This window comes from Euprymna scolopes, chromosome 17 (genome assembly GCF_053919585.1).
Source record: "Euprymna scolopes isolate OS-2025 chromosome 17, ASM5391958v1, whole genome shotgun sequence".
Classification (NCBI taxonomy): domain Eukaryota; kingdom Metazoa; phylum Mollusca; class Cephalopoda; order Sepiida; family Sepiolidae; genus Euprymna; species Euprymna scolopes.
In genome coordinates, this window is record NC_136498.1 from 10,692,910 (window position 1) to 10,713,326 (window position 20,417).

Consider the following 20,417-nt stretch of genomic DNA (forward strand, 5'->3'; position numbering starts at 1 on the left):
TGGATAGTTTTGTTTTGTAGGCGTATATAGGCGTGTACGGGCCATCCCTATATAGAGAGTGCTACCGCCTCTCTGATAGAATGGTTCGAGGTGCTACATAGAGCGGACTCCAGAAACTATTTAAAGATTCTGGAGGCCGTCTCTATTGCGGTGGGGAAACCTTCTTTGTGCCGGCAGAAAGAAACATTTAACGCATTGTTTCTCTTCGGAGAACTGTGAATCTTTTCTCCCGTTGTTTTCCCGTCGTTGTGCCAATATTTTAATCGTTTTTTAAACGTTAATAAACTTTATTTTAGTGTCCCAGTAATTTTTGGTACATTCAATAGTTCCCTATCAGAACTCTTTACTTTCGACATAGTATTATTATTTTTAGGCTATCAATTTTCTCCTGATGAGATGATAGCTGTAAGAGCTCTCGGGAGACATCCGCCCATTATATTTAATATATATATATATATATATATATATATATATATATATATATATACATATATATATACATATATATATATATATATATATATATATATATACATATATATATACATATATATATATATATATATATATATATATATATATATATATATACAGTAGCGTCCAAAAGTTAAGGGCTAGTAGTTTCAAGACAAGTTTAAGTACTTTTTAAGAAAAACCGTTCATTTAAAATACTTAATAAGCATATATACTTATAGATATACTCATCACTCATGTCTCGCCTAAATTTCATAAGCATCCGTTGGATATTTTTGAAGTTATGACCAATAACACAAAAGTTTGTCCAAATTCTCGTGGTCCAAAAGTTAAGGGCTAGGCGGTATAATCTTTAATTATTATAACAGTAAGGTACTGTATAGGTGGACAGGAGTTATAGCCCCTGGACATACTTTACATAAGTAGAGTTTCCAACGGGTAAGAGTTATCGCCCCTGGCTCATAACTTTACATTTGTGGACTTCGCTCTCCTATAAAAAGAGAGAGAAACGTCCATCTTCATTCTGAAGTCGACACACGTCGTTTCGCTGTCAGACAGGTACTATGAATAATCCTACTTCAAATTTTTACTAAAGAACATCAAAATTATTGTAATTGGGTAAAAGAAATGAGTGTTTGTATTGCACTAGTACAACATGACAGCAAAACAACGTCGTCCCGTTTCTGTCGAAGAAAAACAGCTCATTATTCATCTTCATAGTAATGGCAAGAAAACTTCTGAGATTGTTAACACCGTAGGAAGGTCTCCTAGTGTAGTAAAGCGTATTGTGGCACATTTCAAGCAGTCAGGATCAGTAGCAGCTGCCCCAGAATCTGGTAGACCTCGAATCACAACTGCTCGACAGGATCGTCATATTGTCAAAATGTCACTTAAAGACAGATTTAACACTGCTGCTAAAATATCTCGAGAACTAAAGCAAAGGTATATTGTTCAAGCGTCTCGGCAAACTGTTACACGTCGGTTGCACGCTTCTGGATTGCAATCTCGAGTGCCAGCAAGGAAGCCACTTATCTCCAAAAAGAATCAGAAACTCCGCCTCGCTTTTTCTCAAGAACACGTTGTGTGGACAACCGAAAACTGGTCCCGTGTGCACTTTAGTGATGGATCAAAGTTTAACGTTATCGGATCTGATGGCAACACGTATGTCCGGCGAAGAACTGGTGAGAGATTGGAGGTTAAGTGCGTGAAAAAACTCTGAAATTTGGAGGAGGAAGTGTAATGGTTTGGAACGTTATGTCAGCTGCAGGCTGTGGACCACTGATTCGTCTGCAAGGTGGAATAAATGCAGAAGTTTATAAGGAGATTCTACGGCAGCATGCAGTTCCTAGTCTTCGGTCGTCGCTCTATCAACCTACAATTTTCATGCAGGATAACGCTCCTTGTCACACTGCTAAGAAAATAAAAACATTTTTAGACGAGGAAGAAGTTGAAACGATGCGTTGGCCCCCTCAGAGTCTAGATCTTAATCCTATTGAGAATATCTGGAAAATAGTTGGTGAACGTGCTCAACTTCAGTGCCCCCAAAAAAAGAAGAACTCTGGCAGTGCTTACATGCTGAATGGAGTGTGATAACGCCAGCGTTTTACAAGACGTTGGTGGATTCCTGTGCCAAGAGGTGTCAAGAAGTCATAAATAGCAAGGGTTTGTTTACCAAATACTAGTTAGTTGGTAATTTTAGCCATTCACAGCAAGGACAAAAGCCGCAATCGTGTTAGCCCTTAACTTTTGGACACACTAATTTTGAACAATTTTATTTAAAATGGTAGTTATTCAAAAAATACTTAGTGTAGGCTAACGAAATTATGACCCATTGAAGATATACATGTTATCTATATAATTGTAAAGTAATTTTTTGTTGTTCGTGTGTATTTGTTTTAAATATATGGTTAAACTTGCTGAGGTTTGACTAGCCATTAACTTTTGGACGCTACTGTATATATATATATATACGTTAGTATCCGGCTGTTTCGGGAGATCATTAATTTCTGCGTTTAAGAATTACAACATCTGCTGTGACTGTGCAATCCTCTGCTGGATTCATACAAAACTTCACCCAGATCCTCCCAGTACTTTCTGAGAAAACTTCTACAGTAAATGTTCTATTGAGATGACTAATCCTTATTAATCTATATTGATTCCTAACTTTGCTTCGAACAGAAACCATAATACTTAATTCGTTGCACCTTCATAAAATAACAAAGATGTAAAAGCATTTCTGCCAGTAGTAGGTTATGAGAAAATGTTGAACGGATAAGCAGACTAAATATAATATAGTATCCATTATTATTATTATTATTATTATTATTATTATTATTATTATCATTATTATTATTATAAGTAGTAGTAGTAGTAGTAGTAGTAGTAGTAGTGGTAATAACGGTTTGAAATGTAAGTAAATTGTTCGCTTTTATTTTTTTACACAGAGCCAATCAGCTTCCACACAAAGTACAGCGCTTCAAGTTGGGTATAAAACGATCATCCGCCCGGCGTTTCAAGTCCTTCCATTGTCCAATCAAAAAAAGCCGCCGGCATATTCACCTGAAACACCGATCAGGTATTTACTGTCATTTTCCTTTTTACTATCTATGTATCTATCTGTTCACACTATTAACTCTTACACTCATAAACGCTCGTCCTTTATTGATACTTGCAATACTTATCGCCTTCCGGTCGCCTATTTTTGTGCTTGTATATATGATGTAAGTATGAAGTTTTCTAGTGAACGATAATTGTGACGACTTATAGCCTCGCGAAATGGAGTTAATGCCCGAGAAAAATGATCTCAGAGTAACAAACATATACTAAAATACTCCAAAGGAGGAATTAATGCCTGGGGGGACAGTCATAGGACAGCAGAACAGATGCTACAAAACCCTCAGAAATGGAGTAAGTAATGTCTGGAAAAATGCTCTCATAATGAAGTATTTTTTACAATTTCTCCAAAGAAGGAAGAAATGATTAATAATTTAGTCTAGGGACAACATAACAGATGCTAATCAATACTTAAATGAAAACTTGATACGATTATTTCAGAACTAAAAACTATGGAGTACACTACCCCTCTGAATTAAGGTGGAAACTATCAAAATAGTACATTAATTGAAGCAATAGTATGGTTTCGGATTCAGACATACATATACCAAATGATCATTAGTAAAAGAAGTACTATAGTGTATTCCTAGAAGTAATAGAATAATTGTTGTCCAGACTTACAGATACTAAATCTCCATTATTAATAAAATTACAATAACACATTAATAGAAGCAACGGTACACTTCCGGTTCAGACATACAGATTCCAGCTGAGACATACAGACATACAGATTCAGAATATCATTTAGTAATAAACGAGCCGGGAGAACCGACGTTGCCCGGGATGGAATGGTGATCAACGAATGTTTCACGCCTCCATATTTTATTGTCATCTAAATCGGTGAAATCGCCTATTTTTCAATCAAATTGACTGATTACTTGCTCTAGATTGGGGTCTACAGGGATGCACTGAGAGGAAGCTTCACATGCCTCCCCGTACTGACTTCGTCCACAATATGAATGCAGTCTATATATCACAATAGAGGATTAAAAAAATTATATATATATATATATAAAAGTTTAAAATGAAAATAGCAAGTATTATGGTGCAATTGTGCTCTAAACAAAAACATTAATTTCGAACGCTCCCCTTTCATATCTAAGAACTAACTGTTTATTTTAAATGTCGGGCCTTTCGGCTTGTGTTCTAATGGGACTTCTCAAATATACATGTGATATTAGGCTATGTAAGGTGTTAATAGTGGTCAAAATCGTCTGTTCTTTCTATCATCGGATGATTTCGACTATCGAGTATCGATACTTATCGAAGACATTCCGATACAAAACTTCCCTAAGAATACTGCTAGGCACATAAAGTACCTTCGTGTAAAAATTTCATAAAAATCGTCCCATAGGGAACGAACTCTCAGACACACAGACATACATACAAACTTCCTTTTATATAATAGTTGGGATAGAGGTATCTTCTTTATCACCCTCAAACCGAATCGCTTTCTCCTTCATCTTTTCTATCACTATTTCTCTCTTATTTACACAATCTCCTATAAGTTATGGCCCTGTCAGTGGGGCATTAGAATACGCCAATTGCCCCCCCCCCTGCTTGTGTGCTTTGGGGAGTGTGGAGCCACCCTTTAATTACCATTGCTCCCAGGTGTACTCTGAGCCGGAGTGGTAGTAACTGTTAGGGTCCCAACTATGGGTTAAATAGAAACCGACGTGAAGACAACAAATATATTCTATTAAAAAAAATCTTTGGATTCGGCATTAAATAACCCGAAAAGGGTTGATATGCCGTAAAACAAAAACAACCAACCAACCTATAAGTTAATGCACATTATTTTCATTTACTTCTCTCCCTTTATATCGATGTTGCAACTCACTCTCTCTTTCTCTCTCTCTTTCTCTTTCTCTCTCTATTTCTCTCTTTCTCTCTCTCTCTTTTTCTCTCTCTCTCTTTCTCTCTCTTTTTCTCTTTCTCTTCCCCTCTCTCTTTCTCTCTTAATTACTCTCATCCCGTATTCTATTATCTATCAATCGAAATATCTTTTCATCTTGCGCTTATTTTTCTGTATGTGTTACTTCATTTCTTTTTATGTTCCTCGTCTTTTGTTTTCTTTTCTTACTGGCATCTTCTATAGCAAGTAAGTGTATCTCTCCATATATACTTCCTTCTGTCGTTCTTCCTCTCTCTCTCTCTCTCTCTCTCTCTCTATCTGCATGCATAGAGCAACCACTCTATTTTTATATCTATCTTTTATATCTATCTTTCACTATTACACACGTTTTAATACTCTTTCCTTTATATTTTCTATTCATGCACGTTTAATTATCGTCTTTCGCAAATGTCTTATTCGCAGTCACTCTGTCTTGACTACCGGCGGCGTACACATTAATCCTCTTTCTGTGTTCCAATTCTCTCCTCATTTTACTGGAAGCTTTAAATTCCTCATTTTGCCTTATTCACACAGCAAGGAATCTAGGTTATTTGACGTCTTAAAGCGTTAATCAAACTTACTGAAAAGGAGTAATTGCAGTGCGAAATAGCCGTAACTCCAGCGGTTCTTTTATTCTCTTGCCAATCGTCCTTTTTCAATCTCGCTCACTTTTCCACCACGTCTCCCACATTCAGCGTCGCACCGCCCGCTAGGAGTCGTGTGAACGAACGATATAGGACTTTTATGGTCTTCAACAGCAATGAAAACGGGGAACTGTGTTAATTCAATTCACGGGTCAGACTCACCGACTGGGAAAGTCGACAGATATCCACAATGCAAACGGTGGGTTTCCGCTTCGGTGGAGCACCAGCTGAGATATTCTATCAAGGTTGTCACATCCGACTCTTTCCGCTAGCTTGTTCGCATCAGCTCATAATAAATACCTTTATAAGGTGTTATGGCTTCAGCTGAACTTAAATTTAAATCGAAGAATTCAAAATGTTCGCAGAAGGCAATCAAAACACTACCCAATATATACATAAAAAACACAAATATGTTTCAACTGGAACGTATTCGGATATAATAATTTTTAAGACAAGCATTGTTTATTGTTTTCTTTTTTTTTGTCTTAAATATTTACTGGCAAAAGTATTTTCATTTCAAACAATGTTTAGTTTAGACACCAGCTTTTTGTAGAAACACAATTGACAGATTTAATTATTGTATTCTTTCCATATTGAAAACACAATGCGATATCTTTATTGAAAAAAAACTAGCAGGTTTCCCGCCGTAGTCCGGTCGTGAAATACGCATAAATATATTTTAATACATACAGAAACAGAGACATGTACAAGCGAGTATTTTAATTTTTCTAAACACTCCACTTATTGTAACTAAGAGTTAGACACCAAGGTCGTTTTTTAAGGTGGAGAAAAGGTACAAAAATAAAAATTGTCTCAGTCGTGAAAAATTTCTCCTCCACTGAAAGAGACCAAGATATTGAAGTGTAGAACCTGTAGAACAGATACTACACTTTGTAGGGAAGCAAATTATACAACAATCCACTTCTTGTAAGTAAAAAAACATTGCTGGGATCGAAACAAAAGCCTAAAGACAATGAGTCATGTACGATAACTATTCGGCCAGCATGACACGTTCTTATAAACGTATTTTCAAACAAACTTATACTTAAAATAAAAATATGTAATGTGAACTATTCACGCATGCACAATCGTGAAACAGTTTGCAAACATAGAAAATTCGACGACTCCCACGTACCAATTTTCTAATTTTGACCCCCTTAGATTTTTTCCAGATTGAAACGGATGAAAAAGTTTTCTACGTGTCTGGAGAACCAATATAAAATTTTCATGTCTGAAAGTTAAAAATTCGTTAAATATTTTAGTTTAAGAAGTTTCCTACCACAAACATTGTTATTTTGTAGGTATATAGATAGTGATATATCTTTATTGATATTATAATGCTATATCTTTATTGATTATATACTCATATATCTTCATTGATAATAAAATGCTATATTTTTATTGCTAATATAACGCTATATTTTATTAATAACTAGCAGGACCAGTGTACCGGCGTTGGACGGTGAAAGTATGTCTCTTTAGCTCACCTGTAAATAAAAAAAAGTAAACTACGGTTAGTAATGGGAGCCTCTGCCAGCCCAGTAAAATAGCAAACCCTGGCGCGCGTGACCAAAATGAATGTACTGTGCCGAGTACCGACGCATTTCATTTATATTTATATATGGAAGAGTTTAGTTTCAAAATAATCGCGTCTTTTTAAATATGATTTGTTCCAGAAAAAAAAAATTCAGAATTTCATTAAAAGAATTATTTTGTTCAATAAACTTCCTGGGCCATGGGGATGTACCACCATCCGTTTCCCAACCAACCACAAGCATCAGCGACACCGGGACCAAGTCAAGACCAGCAGCCCAATATGGCAATGCCGATGAGTTATATCCCCCACCAGCAGTTGATCCCAGTGAGGCGGTAAACTCTCCATTGTCAAATTTTACCGTTGTAAATATTCATGGACTATATCCACGTACAAACCAAACCAAAGTGCCAATGCTCAGCGATTATTTGAATGCAAATAACGAACTCTTTGCAGCCATAACTGAAACATGGCTTGGAGAAGAGAAAGATGCTGAGATACACATTAAGGGATACGAACCATTTCGAAGCGACCGCAACCGTCCCCGTAAAAGTAAACGAGGAAGGAATAGTGGAGGCGCTATGTTGTACGTGCGGAACGATCTGGCCGCTACGGCTGAGCCACCCATTATTAAATACTCATCGGGTGTCATCGAAATGGTTGGTGTTCAACTAAAAAATCCAAATCTGGTGATCGTAGTCATCTACCATCAACCCGACGATATAATGGGTGGCCACAGATCGACATCAGTAGAGTTTGGTAAGGCTATTGCCGAACTTAGAAGAGTGATGAGAAACCTGGATACACCAACTCCTAACATCACACTCTGTGGGGATTTTAATTTACCACATGCTACCTGGCCCACAGGTGCACCGGGACCTGGTGCACTGCCAGATGAACGGTTGATGCTGCAGCAACTGAAAAGTCTAACTGATGAATTCTTTCTTAGCCAGTATATCAACTTGCCCACTCACGGAGGAGGTAATACCCTAGACCTGGTGTTTACCAATAATGATTCCTTGCTGCACAGTTATACCAGTACGCCGACAATATTGTCAGATCATTTCATGGTGACCTGCAGCTCAAGTATTGAATGCCAGCGGCCGGATACCGAGTGCAATAACGTATCTAAACCAGGCAACCTCGCATCTCTAAATTTCTTCAACGACACCATCAAATGGGACAACATTCGAGCTCGGTTATCGGAAGTAGACTGGGCAAATGAGCTTTCACACCTTGAACCGGATGAAATGTTGAATCGTATTGGAAATCTTTGTTACGAGACCACACGAGAACATGTTCCTTATAAGAAAAAATTCATAAACGTTCCGGTCAGTAAACTCATACCGAGGGATCGGAAGAACCTCATGCGTAAAAGAAGTAGAAAAATGCAACAGTTGCAAAAGTCCAAATCGCATGAAAAAACAACGCGAATTCTTAGCGAATTAGTTGAAATTGAAAAGAAACTGATTAGTTCTCTTCAGAAATCACGGGAAAATGACGAGTACAAAGCTGTTGGTGCTATAAAGCGCAACCCTAAATATTTCTACAATTATGCCAAGAAATTCTCAAGTATTAAGTCAGCGATAGGTCCTCTCATTAATCATGCCGGGCAATTAACGGCTAATAGTGCTGAAATGGCCAGTTTACTTGCTGATCAATACGAATCGGTTTTCAGTAAGCCCATTAGACCAATACCGACAAAACCTGAACCTGAACCAGATGACGACACTAAACCAATGCTTACTGATGTTACGTTTACACAAAGAGACCTGACCGACGCGATAGATGAACTCAGAGCCAACTCTGCGGCAGGTCCCGACCGTTTCCCAGCGCTACTCCTTAAGGAATGTAAAAAGCAGCTGGCTAAGCCACTATTCATATTATGGAGGGCATCACTGGACAAAGGGATAGTCCCAGCCGACTCTAAGCGCGCTAACATTATCCCAATATACAAAGGTGACGGTCGATCTCTCCCCAAGCAATATCGACCAGTGGCACTAACATCCCACATTACAAAAGTATTCGAAAAGGTCCTTCGAAAGTACTTGGTGGAATTCCTCAACAACCACAGTCTGTTCAATCCAGGGCAGCATGGATTCAGAACCGGAAGATCCTGCTTAAGTCAGCTTCTAATCCATCATGATAGGATCATTAATACTCTAGACAATGAATGTAATGTCGACGTGATATACCTAGACTTTGCAAAGGCGTTCGACAAAGTAGATTTTGCAGTAACCATCGAAAAGCTCCAACATCTTGGAAGTGGAGGTAAATTGATCCTATGGATTAAATCATTCCTAACAGATCGCTACCAGACAGTTGTAGTAAATGGCTCTGCGTCTCCCCCGATCAAAGTGCTATCTGGCGTTCCCCAAGGTTCAGTACTTGGTCCGCTGCTGTTCCTCGTACTAATCGGCGACATATACGAAAAAGTCAAATCGTCTTTCGTCTCAAGTTTTGCCGACGACACTAGGATTGGCAGGAAAATAAAAGATTCTTCTGATGTACAGGCTCTCCAAGATGATCTAGACGCTATTTACCAATGGGCGGATGACAACAATATGCAGTTTAACTCCGGGAAATTCGAGTGTATCAAATACGGTAGAAGGAAGGACCTGAGAGAAGCATCTAAGTACTCGACCCAAGACGGGAAGCTTATTAAAACAAAAGATACCGTGCGCGATCTGGGAGTAACGTTGGATTCTGATGGTACATTCACCACCCAGATCGACAAAGTTTGTTCAACTGCACGGAGCATTTCCAGTTGGATTCTACGCACTTTCAAAACGAGACAAATAAACCTAATGCTGACACTCTGGAAGTCGCTGGTGTTGCAGCACATTGATTACTGTTGTCAGCTGTGGACTCCGGACAGAAAAGGTCATATTCAAGCATTAGAGGCCATCCAGAAATCGTTTCTAAGAAAGATAACTGGTTATAGTCAATTGAATTATTGGCAACTGCTGGATACGTTGAATATAAAATCGATTCAACGCAGGCAAGAAATATATTCAATCATCTATACCTGGCGTATGATAGAGAACCAGGTGCCCAACGCTGGTATACAGCACCATATCTCAAAACGTGGCAGAAGGTGTGTGGTACCACCCTTAACCAATGCCAGGGACAACTGGATCCGACGGCTCAGGGAATTGAGTTTAAATTCCCGGGGTCCTACGCTCTTCAATTGTCTGCCACGTAACATCAGAGAGATCACGAACTGCAAAACAGAATCGTTCAAGTCGGCGCTGGATACCTGGCTGAAGTCTGTACCAGACGAACCTCAGATCCCCGGTTATACCACTATGAGACGCAGTGAATCCAATAGCTTACGCCACATGCTTGTCTGTGTAAAGAGGGACAGCGAAACGGTGCAGCGGTCTATTGATTCGACGCCGCCTATACCGTCCCAACTGGAGGCCGCTTGCCGCAGTGACCTTGGAGGGCTCTGACCGCCGAAAGACATCACACAAATCACACAAAAAAAAATCAAGTTTTGTTTTGTTTTTTCGGTATAATAATTTTTTAAAAACGCAAATACTTGGGAGCTAATCTCTTCAATGTAGTCCAAAGTTAATGAAGGTAACGTAAAAGGTTCGAATAACGTTAAATCTGTTGTATTTCACAGCCTTTCTCATTCATATTTGACAACATTTACAGGTTTGGGGTAATCTGTAAATGCATATCGCATGTGGAATTGGCGCTGACAAATAGTCTTGCCATAAATCAAACAACGCGTGCACCTGCATTGTTTGGCTGGCCGCTTGGGATGCATAACCTTTTTTCAGCGACAATTTTATATGCGATATTCAGTATTATCATAATACCGGGAACAAATACAATTCCTTATTTTAATTTTATTTTTGTTTCTTTTAGGGGAAATATTAATATGAAAGAAGCTAATATTTGGGAGATAAAGTCTTCACTATATAAATATATATTAAATGCGTCATTCTGAAATATCAGCAATCTACACGTAGTGTGTTTACCGGTCTAAAACCTCGACGACGACAAAGTAGATTCTTTTAGTCGATAGTGTGTTTTAAACTTTGCAAAAGAAAGTAAGTAAACGGGTCATTTAACGTTCCTTAACTGATTTTCTCTGTCTTGTATTTTTCAATCTTACATGCCTGAAATCACCTATGCATTAAACGAACTTTACGCCGGGCGAATTAATATTTCTCTTCGTAACGCCATATTTTAATGTTAGGAAGCTTTCATTTATAAGGCGAAGAGCTGTATTCCGGAATATAAGACTTTGCAGAGCTCAGCCAATCAGAATGGATGGAATTTTACGAGGGAGTTTTTATTACTTCTGATTTGAACATTGGAGAGATTATGATAGGTGTATGCATGTATTAGTCAGTTACGGCCGGTGTAATCACAGAATCTGTGGAATGTGAAGGATTCGTGCTGATGACAACTGGTAGCAGTGATAGGACTAAATAATTTCGTCCAGACGGGCATTTCTGCAGTCATTTTTTTTATATATTGAGATAAATCGCTATATTTTTTATCGATGATATAACGCTAGATTTTATCTCCAGGTTACCCTGTCAAGGCAGTAAAGTGTCCTCTTAGCTGCTCATGTAGTAATCATATCCTAATGTTGAATTCAAAGACAGCGAAATAATTTACAGAAAAGCATAACCACTGATATTAAAAGATAAAAAGAAATAAGAAACACTAATTTTCTCTGACAAAACCCAAACGTATATAATATGACAAAAGAGAGTAAAGCACTCTAAACTAAAATGTCAGTCAGTAACAAACGCCAATTGGCAATGAAATACACTTAGAGAGCCAGTAAGTAAGAAGTCGCTGAAATAATCACAAAACTACGTAATCGATACGAAGTTTATCATTCTGTGAAGAGAAGGACAATTGCCAATTTAACAAAAAAACTATGGTATTTCTCAAACAACAATGCGCTGACATAAACTCAACAAAAAATGAGATAGGTATAAAAAGCAAATTAATGTGAAAATATTTAAAAGTAACCCAAACCTATAAGGAAACACAAATTAAGTATTAAACTGGTTCTAGACGATACGCATTACTGAACCTCATATAGCAGACTTCTATAAATCTATTACAAAAGAAACGCTAGATAACAGATTAAATTTTGCATCAGTATAGATAGTAATACGTATACTCGAAAAAACAAAACCTTGCGAAAGCGATCACAGCCTGAAAGCCAATTTTATGCAGCTATTTTGCTGTGTGCATTAGAGAAACAAAAAATCCAACCATTTCACCGATCTCCTCAGCTTGGTACATTCTAAAGTTTACAATGAGTACACTTTGGATAGATATTTTTTTAATAATTTAGAGGAGACGCGGTGGTGTAGTCAAATCTAGTTGTAAGTCAAACTTTTTTGGAGATTGAAAGTTAATCCTCGATGAGGTATTATTTATTTGTATATATTTTTAGAAATTGTCATATATATATATATATATATATATATATATATATATATATATATATATATTTCATCTGTGGTGAAAAAAAACTGACTAGAATGCTCAATGTGTAGCCAGAGCAGTATATAGGAAATTTATTGCTGTGAGTCCAAAATGAATTTATATATTGTTTCCGCTAGGAAGATATCCTCTGAAGATGAGGAGAGATCCGGCCAGCTTCTTCAGAATTCATAGATGGACTGAGTTTTTATACCAATAAGAATGGAGAAAATCGTTGTAAATAAAGGTGAGTTAGATTAGAAGGGGGAAGGTGGGAGGTGGAGGACGTTGGAATTTAAAGTAGTAGGAATGTATATAATGAGAGGGGGGTTTATTAAATATTAATTATGTGTTTATGTTTACACACGCTGTTGTAATTTATAACGGTTTATCATTAAGGTTTAAATTTTTAGGTGGAGAAAACAAATCTATCAAAGAATAAGAAATAGAGGCGAGACCAGGACAAAAACAAAAAGTTTGGTTGAAATAAAAGTAGGCGATGGGGGTGGGAGAGAGAAATTAGGCAGATAGTTAAAGTTGTAAGTAGCGGTTACTAGTAATTTATACAAATCACCATGGCAACTGGTTGCAAAGTCAGTATTGGTCGTGGTGAGAGGAGGGAGAACAGGTTGTATACAGGGTTTAAAGTGATAGTGAGAGTGGTAGGCGGGGGGAGATTTGAATAATACTTTTTACTTTTTATTTTTTAATTATTTGAATTGTCGGGCGCAAAGGTTGAAAATAGAAGGAGAAATTAATTATACGTTACAGGTTTTTTTGGATAATATAAAAAAAAAGTTAAGAATATCAGTAAATTAATCAAATGAATAAATAATAAAAAATATTTAGGGAAATGTTTATGTCATCTTCAGAGGATATCTTCCTAGAGGAAACAATATGTAAATTCATTCTGGACTCACAGTAATAAATTTCCTATGTAAATATATATACATATATATTAGGTTGACAAGAAAGTTCTTTCGGAATCTTTAACTTTGATTGCAAGTGATGCATTTTTAAATAAGTTTTCGTTAGTTATAATACCTTTATTTATATATAACTAGCGGGGGTACCCGGCGTTGCCCGAGTGTTTGTTTCCGGGATGGGGGGGGAGTTTTAAAAATGTTATGGTAGGTAAGTAGGAAGGATCAAACTCGGAGTCATGAGTAAAAGTAGGAAAATAAAGTGTGAAAAAAAAACAAACTGAAACGTTAACAGTTTGGCCACCAAGAAAAGTCCATTCCAGTTATTTAGGGGAAAAAAAAACGACTACGGTAGGTCGGTGCGAACGTGAAAATATAATGTGAATTGTCCAGCACGCTAACCACTACGCCACAGAGCACTGCAGCTTAGTTTAGTGATTTTAAATAACTTCACATGAAAGAACTACGAAGCCAAACCGGTGTTCTCTTCTCAACTGTTCCTTGTGAACGATCCCCAAACGGTGTTAAGTGGTGGCAGGGGGGGGAGGAATTTATTAGAGAGAAAATATTTTACCACTTCATTGATCTTAACCGATTTTGGCCGTGACTTCTCAGTAGAAAAAGTATAGAAATCTAAGATTATCGAGGAATTTGAGAAATAATAAGCCTATAACACACCTCAGATATTGTTCTGCCGTTTGTGCATATTATATTTGCATGAAATATCTTGATTTTTAATCCTATTAAGGTCAAAATCAGACGGGAAAAATGAGTTCATTTTATTTATATAGAGATATTAAAGATGGTTTATAGTTAATCGTTTTAAATATGTCTTCTTTTCACAACATTGAACACAAGCAAATTTGCACAATTTTGTTTTTTTATCAAGTAAGGACAAAAAGCTGCTGAAACAGTTCGCGGTATCAACGAAGTTTTGCCCAGTCACTATTACTGATCGCGCAGCACAATGATGGTTTAAGCAATTTCGTGGTGGCGGCTATCAGATGTTGACAACTTAGTCAAAACCAATCCACGTACAACTGCTCGAGAATTTGCGTCTCAATTAGCCGTAACGAATACGACCACTTGAGAGAGACATGAAAGACAAAAACAGCCTGATAAATGGGTGGCTCACGAATTGTACGGCAATCAAAAGAAATGCCAGTACGACATGTATTTAAGAATTCAGGACACAGGTCATCTCCCTCTCAGTACAGGCCAATAAGTCTCCTGTGTGTCATGAGTAAGTTGCTGGAATCTGTGTTAAATAGAGAAGTAATCAACCATCTCAACAAAAATAACATTCTTAGTGACATGCAATATGGTTTCCGTTCTGCTACATCTACAGCAGATGTGCTTACGGTTATATCTCATAGGGTTAACGAATCTCTCGACGGAGGCTGCAATTCTAGGGCAATTGCTCTTGAGATATCGAATGCCTTTGATAGAGTATGGCATATAGGTTTACTTAACAAGATCTCCAACTGCGGTATAGCTGGAAATGTCTTCTCAATTCTTAAATCATTTCTCTCTGACAGGTTCATAAGAGTAGTGGTTGATGGGCAGAAATCAGAAGCTCACAGTATTAATGCCGGAGTTCCTCAGGGGGCCATCCTGGGACCCACTCTCTTCCTGATCTACATTAATGATCTTCCACATCACATCCTTAAATCATTTGTAGACATTTATGCTGATGATACTACTATGTATGGTAACACATCTAAGATCGTAAAAGTTCTCTTTAGTTCTTTCTCCTTTGATCTTGAGCAATGGCAAAAGAGGAAGCTTGTTACTTTTAATGCATCTAAAACACAGCTTTTATCTTTACATCATCAACGCTCTGAGCCCCATCTGGCATCAATTGAAATGAATGGCTCTCGTCTTGGGGATGCCTAATGTTTTGACAAGCTTCTCGGCTGGACCTTTACTCCTGATCTTAAATGAAACACATACATAACCCGTTGCCAAAGCTGCTGGAAAAATGGTTGGATAATTCTATCGATCCAGTAGATATCTCACTGCTGATGCAATTCACTATCTATATAAGAGCCAGGTACGTCCAAGGATAGAATACTGTTTCCACATTTGGGCAGGAGCTCCTAGAAAGTTACTTTTTTTTATTACATTTTCACCCCAAACAAGGCAAATTGCCACTTTGGTGTAGGGGGCTACTATCAGGGGCAACAACTACTGAGGTACTATGTAGGGATTTGGGCAGCAAGATGTCGGTTCCCGTTACACTTGAACTTCTGCACGTCAGTACAGTTGGGGAAGAAGGGACCTGGAATGGACTTCCAAAGTCTAGCGGTTCTGGGGAAGAAACTATTGGAGTAGAAAGATCTTTTACATCTAGAGATCTCTATCGTGTGGGGTGGGATATAGCAGCCTGTCGGATTTGTCGAAGGTGCTCACGTCGTGCGGGCACAAGTGATTGCAGTTCGTCAGAGCATTCACCACTAAAATACTTGTAGAAAAGGCAGAGGGATGCAACATTTCGTGGATGTAACAGAGGCTGAAGCTTAGATGCCAGTTCAGGGCCTGTCAGGTTTCCGACTCTCTTTAGAACCTTGTCAAGGAGCGAGAGACTAGTAGCAGATGCACCAGCCCAAATGTGACAGCAATACTCCATACATGGGCGAATGGTGGCCTTATAGAGGTACAGGATACTTTCGGGTGTTAGTAGTTGTCTAGCACGGTAAAGAGAGTCCAGCTTTCTTGCAGCGGCCCTGCCAATGCCTTCAATTCAATTGTTCCAACTCATGTTTCCTGTGAACGTTAGGCAAAGGAGTTTGAAACATGTACTCTCAGATAAAGCGTCGCTGGCCATTGCTATAGGTGATAGAGGGGGTTTCTTATAATTATTTAATGACACTAGTTTTGTCTTAGCTGCATTGAACGTGAGCAACCATTTTTGCCCCCATTCCACTACAGATTGGAGGTCTTCCTCTAGTGTTTCTGCCATTTCTTTAGAAATGTGTTCATTCGGCTTCCTATCGTGCCTGCCATAGAGTGTAGTGTCATCAGCATATATACCCATCTCAGAGGCAATTTTGTCGGGGAGGTCATTTATGAATATCAGGAACAATAGAGGTCCAAGGATAGAACCCTGGGGATTTAATTATGTTAAGTATTCTACCAGTGATACCGTATGATCTAATTTCCCTGAGGAGACCCTCATGCCATAGCCTGTCAAAAGCCTTAGATATATCTAGATCTACCGCTCTGCCCTCCCCCGCTTTGTCCAGTGAATGGTATATACGTTCTGAGATTACAGTTAGGATGTCTGCTGTGGAACGGGCTTGTGTAAATCCATATTGTTGGTCAGTCAGAAGTTTAGCATCTGTAAGGTGATGGACAAGAGCATGGTTAATTAAGGTCTCAAATATTTTGGCAAAGAGTGGGAGGAGACTAATGGGGCGATAATTTGATGGGTCAGTCATTTCGCCAGAATTCTTGAATACTGGTACAACAGAATCAGTTTTCCAACAGCCCGGAAAGCAAGCTTCATTAACGCACTTGTTGTAGAGTTTGGAAAGAACTGGAGCTACTTCGGCTGAGCGCTTTTTTAATAGCACAGCTGGGATGAGATCGGGTCCACATGCTTTTGAAGTGTCAAGGTTTTTTATGATGGCATGCACCTGAGCAGGGGTGAGTTTCAGATCGTCTAGCGTGGCGTCTGTTCGCATAGGAAAGTCAGGTAGGGGGTGGTTGGAAGGGTCCAGTGTGGAGTCTGTCCGCAAAAGAAAGTCTGGGAGAGGCTGGTTAGCAGGGTCTAGTGTGGAGTTGGAGACAAAACGACTGGCAAGCATGTTAGCCTTGTCGGTTGCTGAGGAGATAACCTCGTGATTTTTGGTTAGTGGGTGAATTGTTGATTGGCCATTATTTATGTTGTAGATTTTCCAGAAGTCTCGAGTTCCTAGTTTTTGTGCTTCGATGCGTTTAAATGGTTTCCGTAAATTCTCTCTTAGCTGTCGCTATTTCTTTCTTAACGTTATTTCTACCTTCTATATACTTCAGTCTGTTTGAACTGGACTTATGTCGGTTAAATCTGCGGTATGCATGCTGCTTTTGAGCAATGGCAGTTGCGCAAGTCGACGTAAACCATTGAGGAGAGTGGGGCTTACTATAAAATTTCCGCATGGGAACATGCGCTTCGATTGCAGTTTTGAATCAGTCAGTGGTCTTGTTTGCACACTGTTCAGCAGGGAGAGAAAAAATATTTCTCCATGGGGCATCTCTGATTTGTTCCCTGATGGCTTCCCAGTCAGCCTTTTTATAATATCTCGTTGTTTTGAGCACTGGCTCTTCAGTTTTGGGTCTAGACTTTAGGGCGATTTCAACCATTATCACTGCATGATCAGCGTTCCCGAGTGGGTTGTGGGCCTTCGGTATGCACTCATCGGGAACTGTGGTCAAAAACAGATCTAGAAGTGATGCGTATTGTTCTTCCTGGTCAGGGAAACGGGTTGAAAACGTAACAATTTGTGATAGGGAGTGAGATTAGTGAAGCTATGAGTTGTGCTACCCGCTGCATCTGTGTAAGTAGAGAATCCAAGCCAGTTTTTGTGGTGGACATTAAAGTCACCAAATACATGTATTTGTGCGTTAGTATCGAGGGACAGTGCCGTGTTTACGCTGTCAGAGACTTTGTTTATTATGGTGCAGTACAGAGTCGAGGGAGAGCGGTAGAGAAAATAAAAGTATCTACAATTGTGTTGCATGTTTAGTCTAAGGCACATAAAGTCTGGATCATCCGTTTCTAGGTTTGTTTCTCTAGTCAGGGGGAGGGTATTACGAATGTAATCTCCAAGTCCGTGCATGTGTCTGTCAGAGTCCTTACGGCAGAGTGGGAGATATCCAGGCATGTTAAAGTGGTTAGAGGGGATGGAGGAGTGTAGGTTAGTCTCACTTAGTGCTAAGATATCCGGGGTATTTTTTTAAGAGTAATGCTTCAACATCAGCTTAATTAGTTCTAAGCCCACGGATGTTAGTGAATGCAAGCCTCAAGGGAGAAGGCAAGTTGAATTTGTTTTTTCCCTAAGCCTGGTTTAAGCTTATTTTTTTATTGTACTGTCGTCATATTTTTAAAGAGTTTCGGTTTAGGTAAGGGGGAGCCAAACAAGAGCTTATGCAGAGTATCATACATGCATCACAAGTAGACCATCAGCTGACCTTTCTCTAATTAGGATTGTGGCATCAGGAAAGCCCACCGAGGATGAGTGCAGGGTCCCTTTCCATGCGGGTCATGGCACTACAAACAACCCGATATTATTCAACTGTTGATGGAGCAGCCGCTCTAAGCGCTACCAAAGAGTTAGGGCACCTGTACTACCAATCGAGAACAGCAGCCAGGAACTGTCAATCCAGTCCCCTCAACCCATTAGAAGAAGGTCAACCCAATCTAATTGCTCAGGCACATATTGTACTCAAGCACTCTCAAATGTCCAGGTTTAGGGGGGGGGTGCTGGGAATTGGGAAAACGGCGTTCGTTGCCCTAGCCAAGAAACAAGATCTACCGCTGGGTGTTGCTGTCGAATCACTGAGATAGTGTCTCTGCGCTTGACTAATAGGCAAAGAAGGAGTATGGAATCCGGGCGATAGACAGAGCCTATCTACTCCTTAAGCAGTTTAGGTTTGCAAACCGGTAAATTTGTTTGAGTCACCAACTCTAGGAAGGTTTTCATCCAAGACTGAAGAGGCCTCCCTCTCCTTTGGTTTAGTTTCAGAGTTTTACTTCTCCTAGACGGATGATCTGGGAAGATCTACTGGGTCCGTCAGCACTGAGAGTGTTTGCTCCGCGCCTAGGTTCTAATCCAGGTATTTCTGCGACCCTGCGTGGTTAGTTAGTGTTACTGGATTAGTTTGTGGAGGTTATACCTGTTGATTAGTTACACTCCTCAAAGTTATTTAGGGGCATTGCTATTTAATTGTTAGTGGATAAAGGGGGTGAGTGGAGCTCATGCAGTGTAAGCATCTATGATTGTTAGAAGGCTTGTTAGGGAGGAGATAATGTGGTTTGAATCTTTCCCTTTTTATTTATTTTATTTATGTTAGCTTAGGTCTAGATAATGTTACAGTATGAGTAGGTATTAAGAATTGAGCTACGAGTTGAGCCCAAACTATTTTAGATGATAGGAGGGTTAAAATGTAAGTGCAATATAGTATGGATAAAACAGCAAGTTTTGAGTCATGCGTAATTAGGTTAATAGATATATGGGAAGATTTTGAGTAGGTGTGAATAGAGTTGAAGTTGTAGGTATTTACAAGTAAGAGTCATGGGACATTTTGCATAACAAGGAGTGTCTGTTCAATTTCGTATTAATCGTTGCAAAACTCGAGGAGACAGTTATGTAATGCAGATCGCTTTGCTTCTGAGTGCTTAGGCTGTTAAATACCTTACGGGATAGGCATGAGCTCTAATGCATACCTTAGAGGTGGAAATGTATAGATGTTTAGTGATGGCTATTAAAACAGTTTGTATGTGAGGGTTAGGGGCTGGAAGTTAGAGATTCCACTACAAATGCGGTGCAATGTGGGAGTTTAGTGGCGGCTTGGTGGGAAGGGGTAGATTGTTAGCGTTCAAGAGAAAAGGGGTTATTTATTTACAGATAGTAAACCTCCATTAGGATTTTTTAGTTAAAGGTAAGGTTTAGTTTGAAAGGAAAAAAAAAAACATTTTTTTTTGGCATGCAAGTAAGACAAACGCAGTCGTCTTGGAGGTAAAATGTATATTAAGATTTCGTATCTAGCTGGTAGGGTCCCCACCCAGTTATAAGAGGGACAACTAGTTCATTGTGATTCGGAATTGTAGTCATTAAGGTCAGGTACAGAGTGTTGCATCTACTCAGAACATTAGCCCTAGTATCACA

The 20,417-nt window shown here is 38.9% G+C and overlaps 2 protein-coding genes across 2 annotated transcripts in view; both read left to right on the forward strand.

Annotated features, from left to right (window-relative positions):
• LOC145296659 (gamma-aminobutyric acid receptor alpha-like) overlaps window positions 1-20,417 on the forward strand; it is a 774,217-nt gene that overhangs the window by 412,012 nt on the left and 341,788 nt on the right. Inside the window, exon 3 of the mRNA XM_080142597.1 lies at window positions 2,919-3,049. The gene's annotated coding sequence lies outside the window, so the exon portion shown is untranslated. The remainder of the gene's footprint in view (window positions 1-2,918; window positions 3,050-20,417) is intronic.
• LOC145296629 (uncharacterized) lies at window positions 7,573-11,055 on the forward strand. The gene is made up of 2 exons (XM_080142555.1): window positions 7,573-9,430; window positions 11,039-11,055. The coding sequence occupies exons 1-2, from the start codon at window positions 7,573-7,575 to the stop codon at window positions 11,053-11,055; spliced, it is 1,875 nt and encodes a 624-aa protein (XP_079998681.1).

Excerpts from the sequence above, each read along its gene's own strand:
- LOC145296629 (XM_080142555.1), top strand. The coding sequence starts at position 7,573 with ATGCTCAGCGATTATTTGAATGCAAATAACGAACTCTTTGCAGCCATA.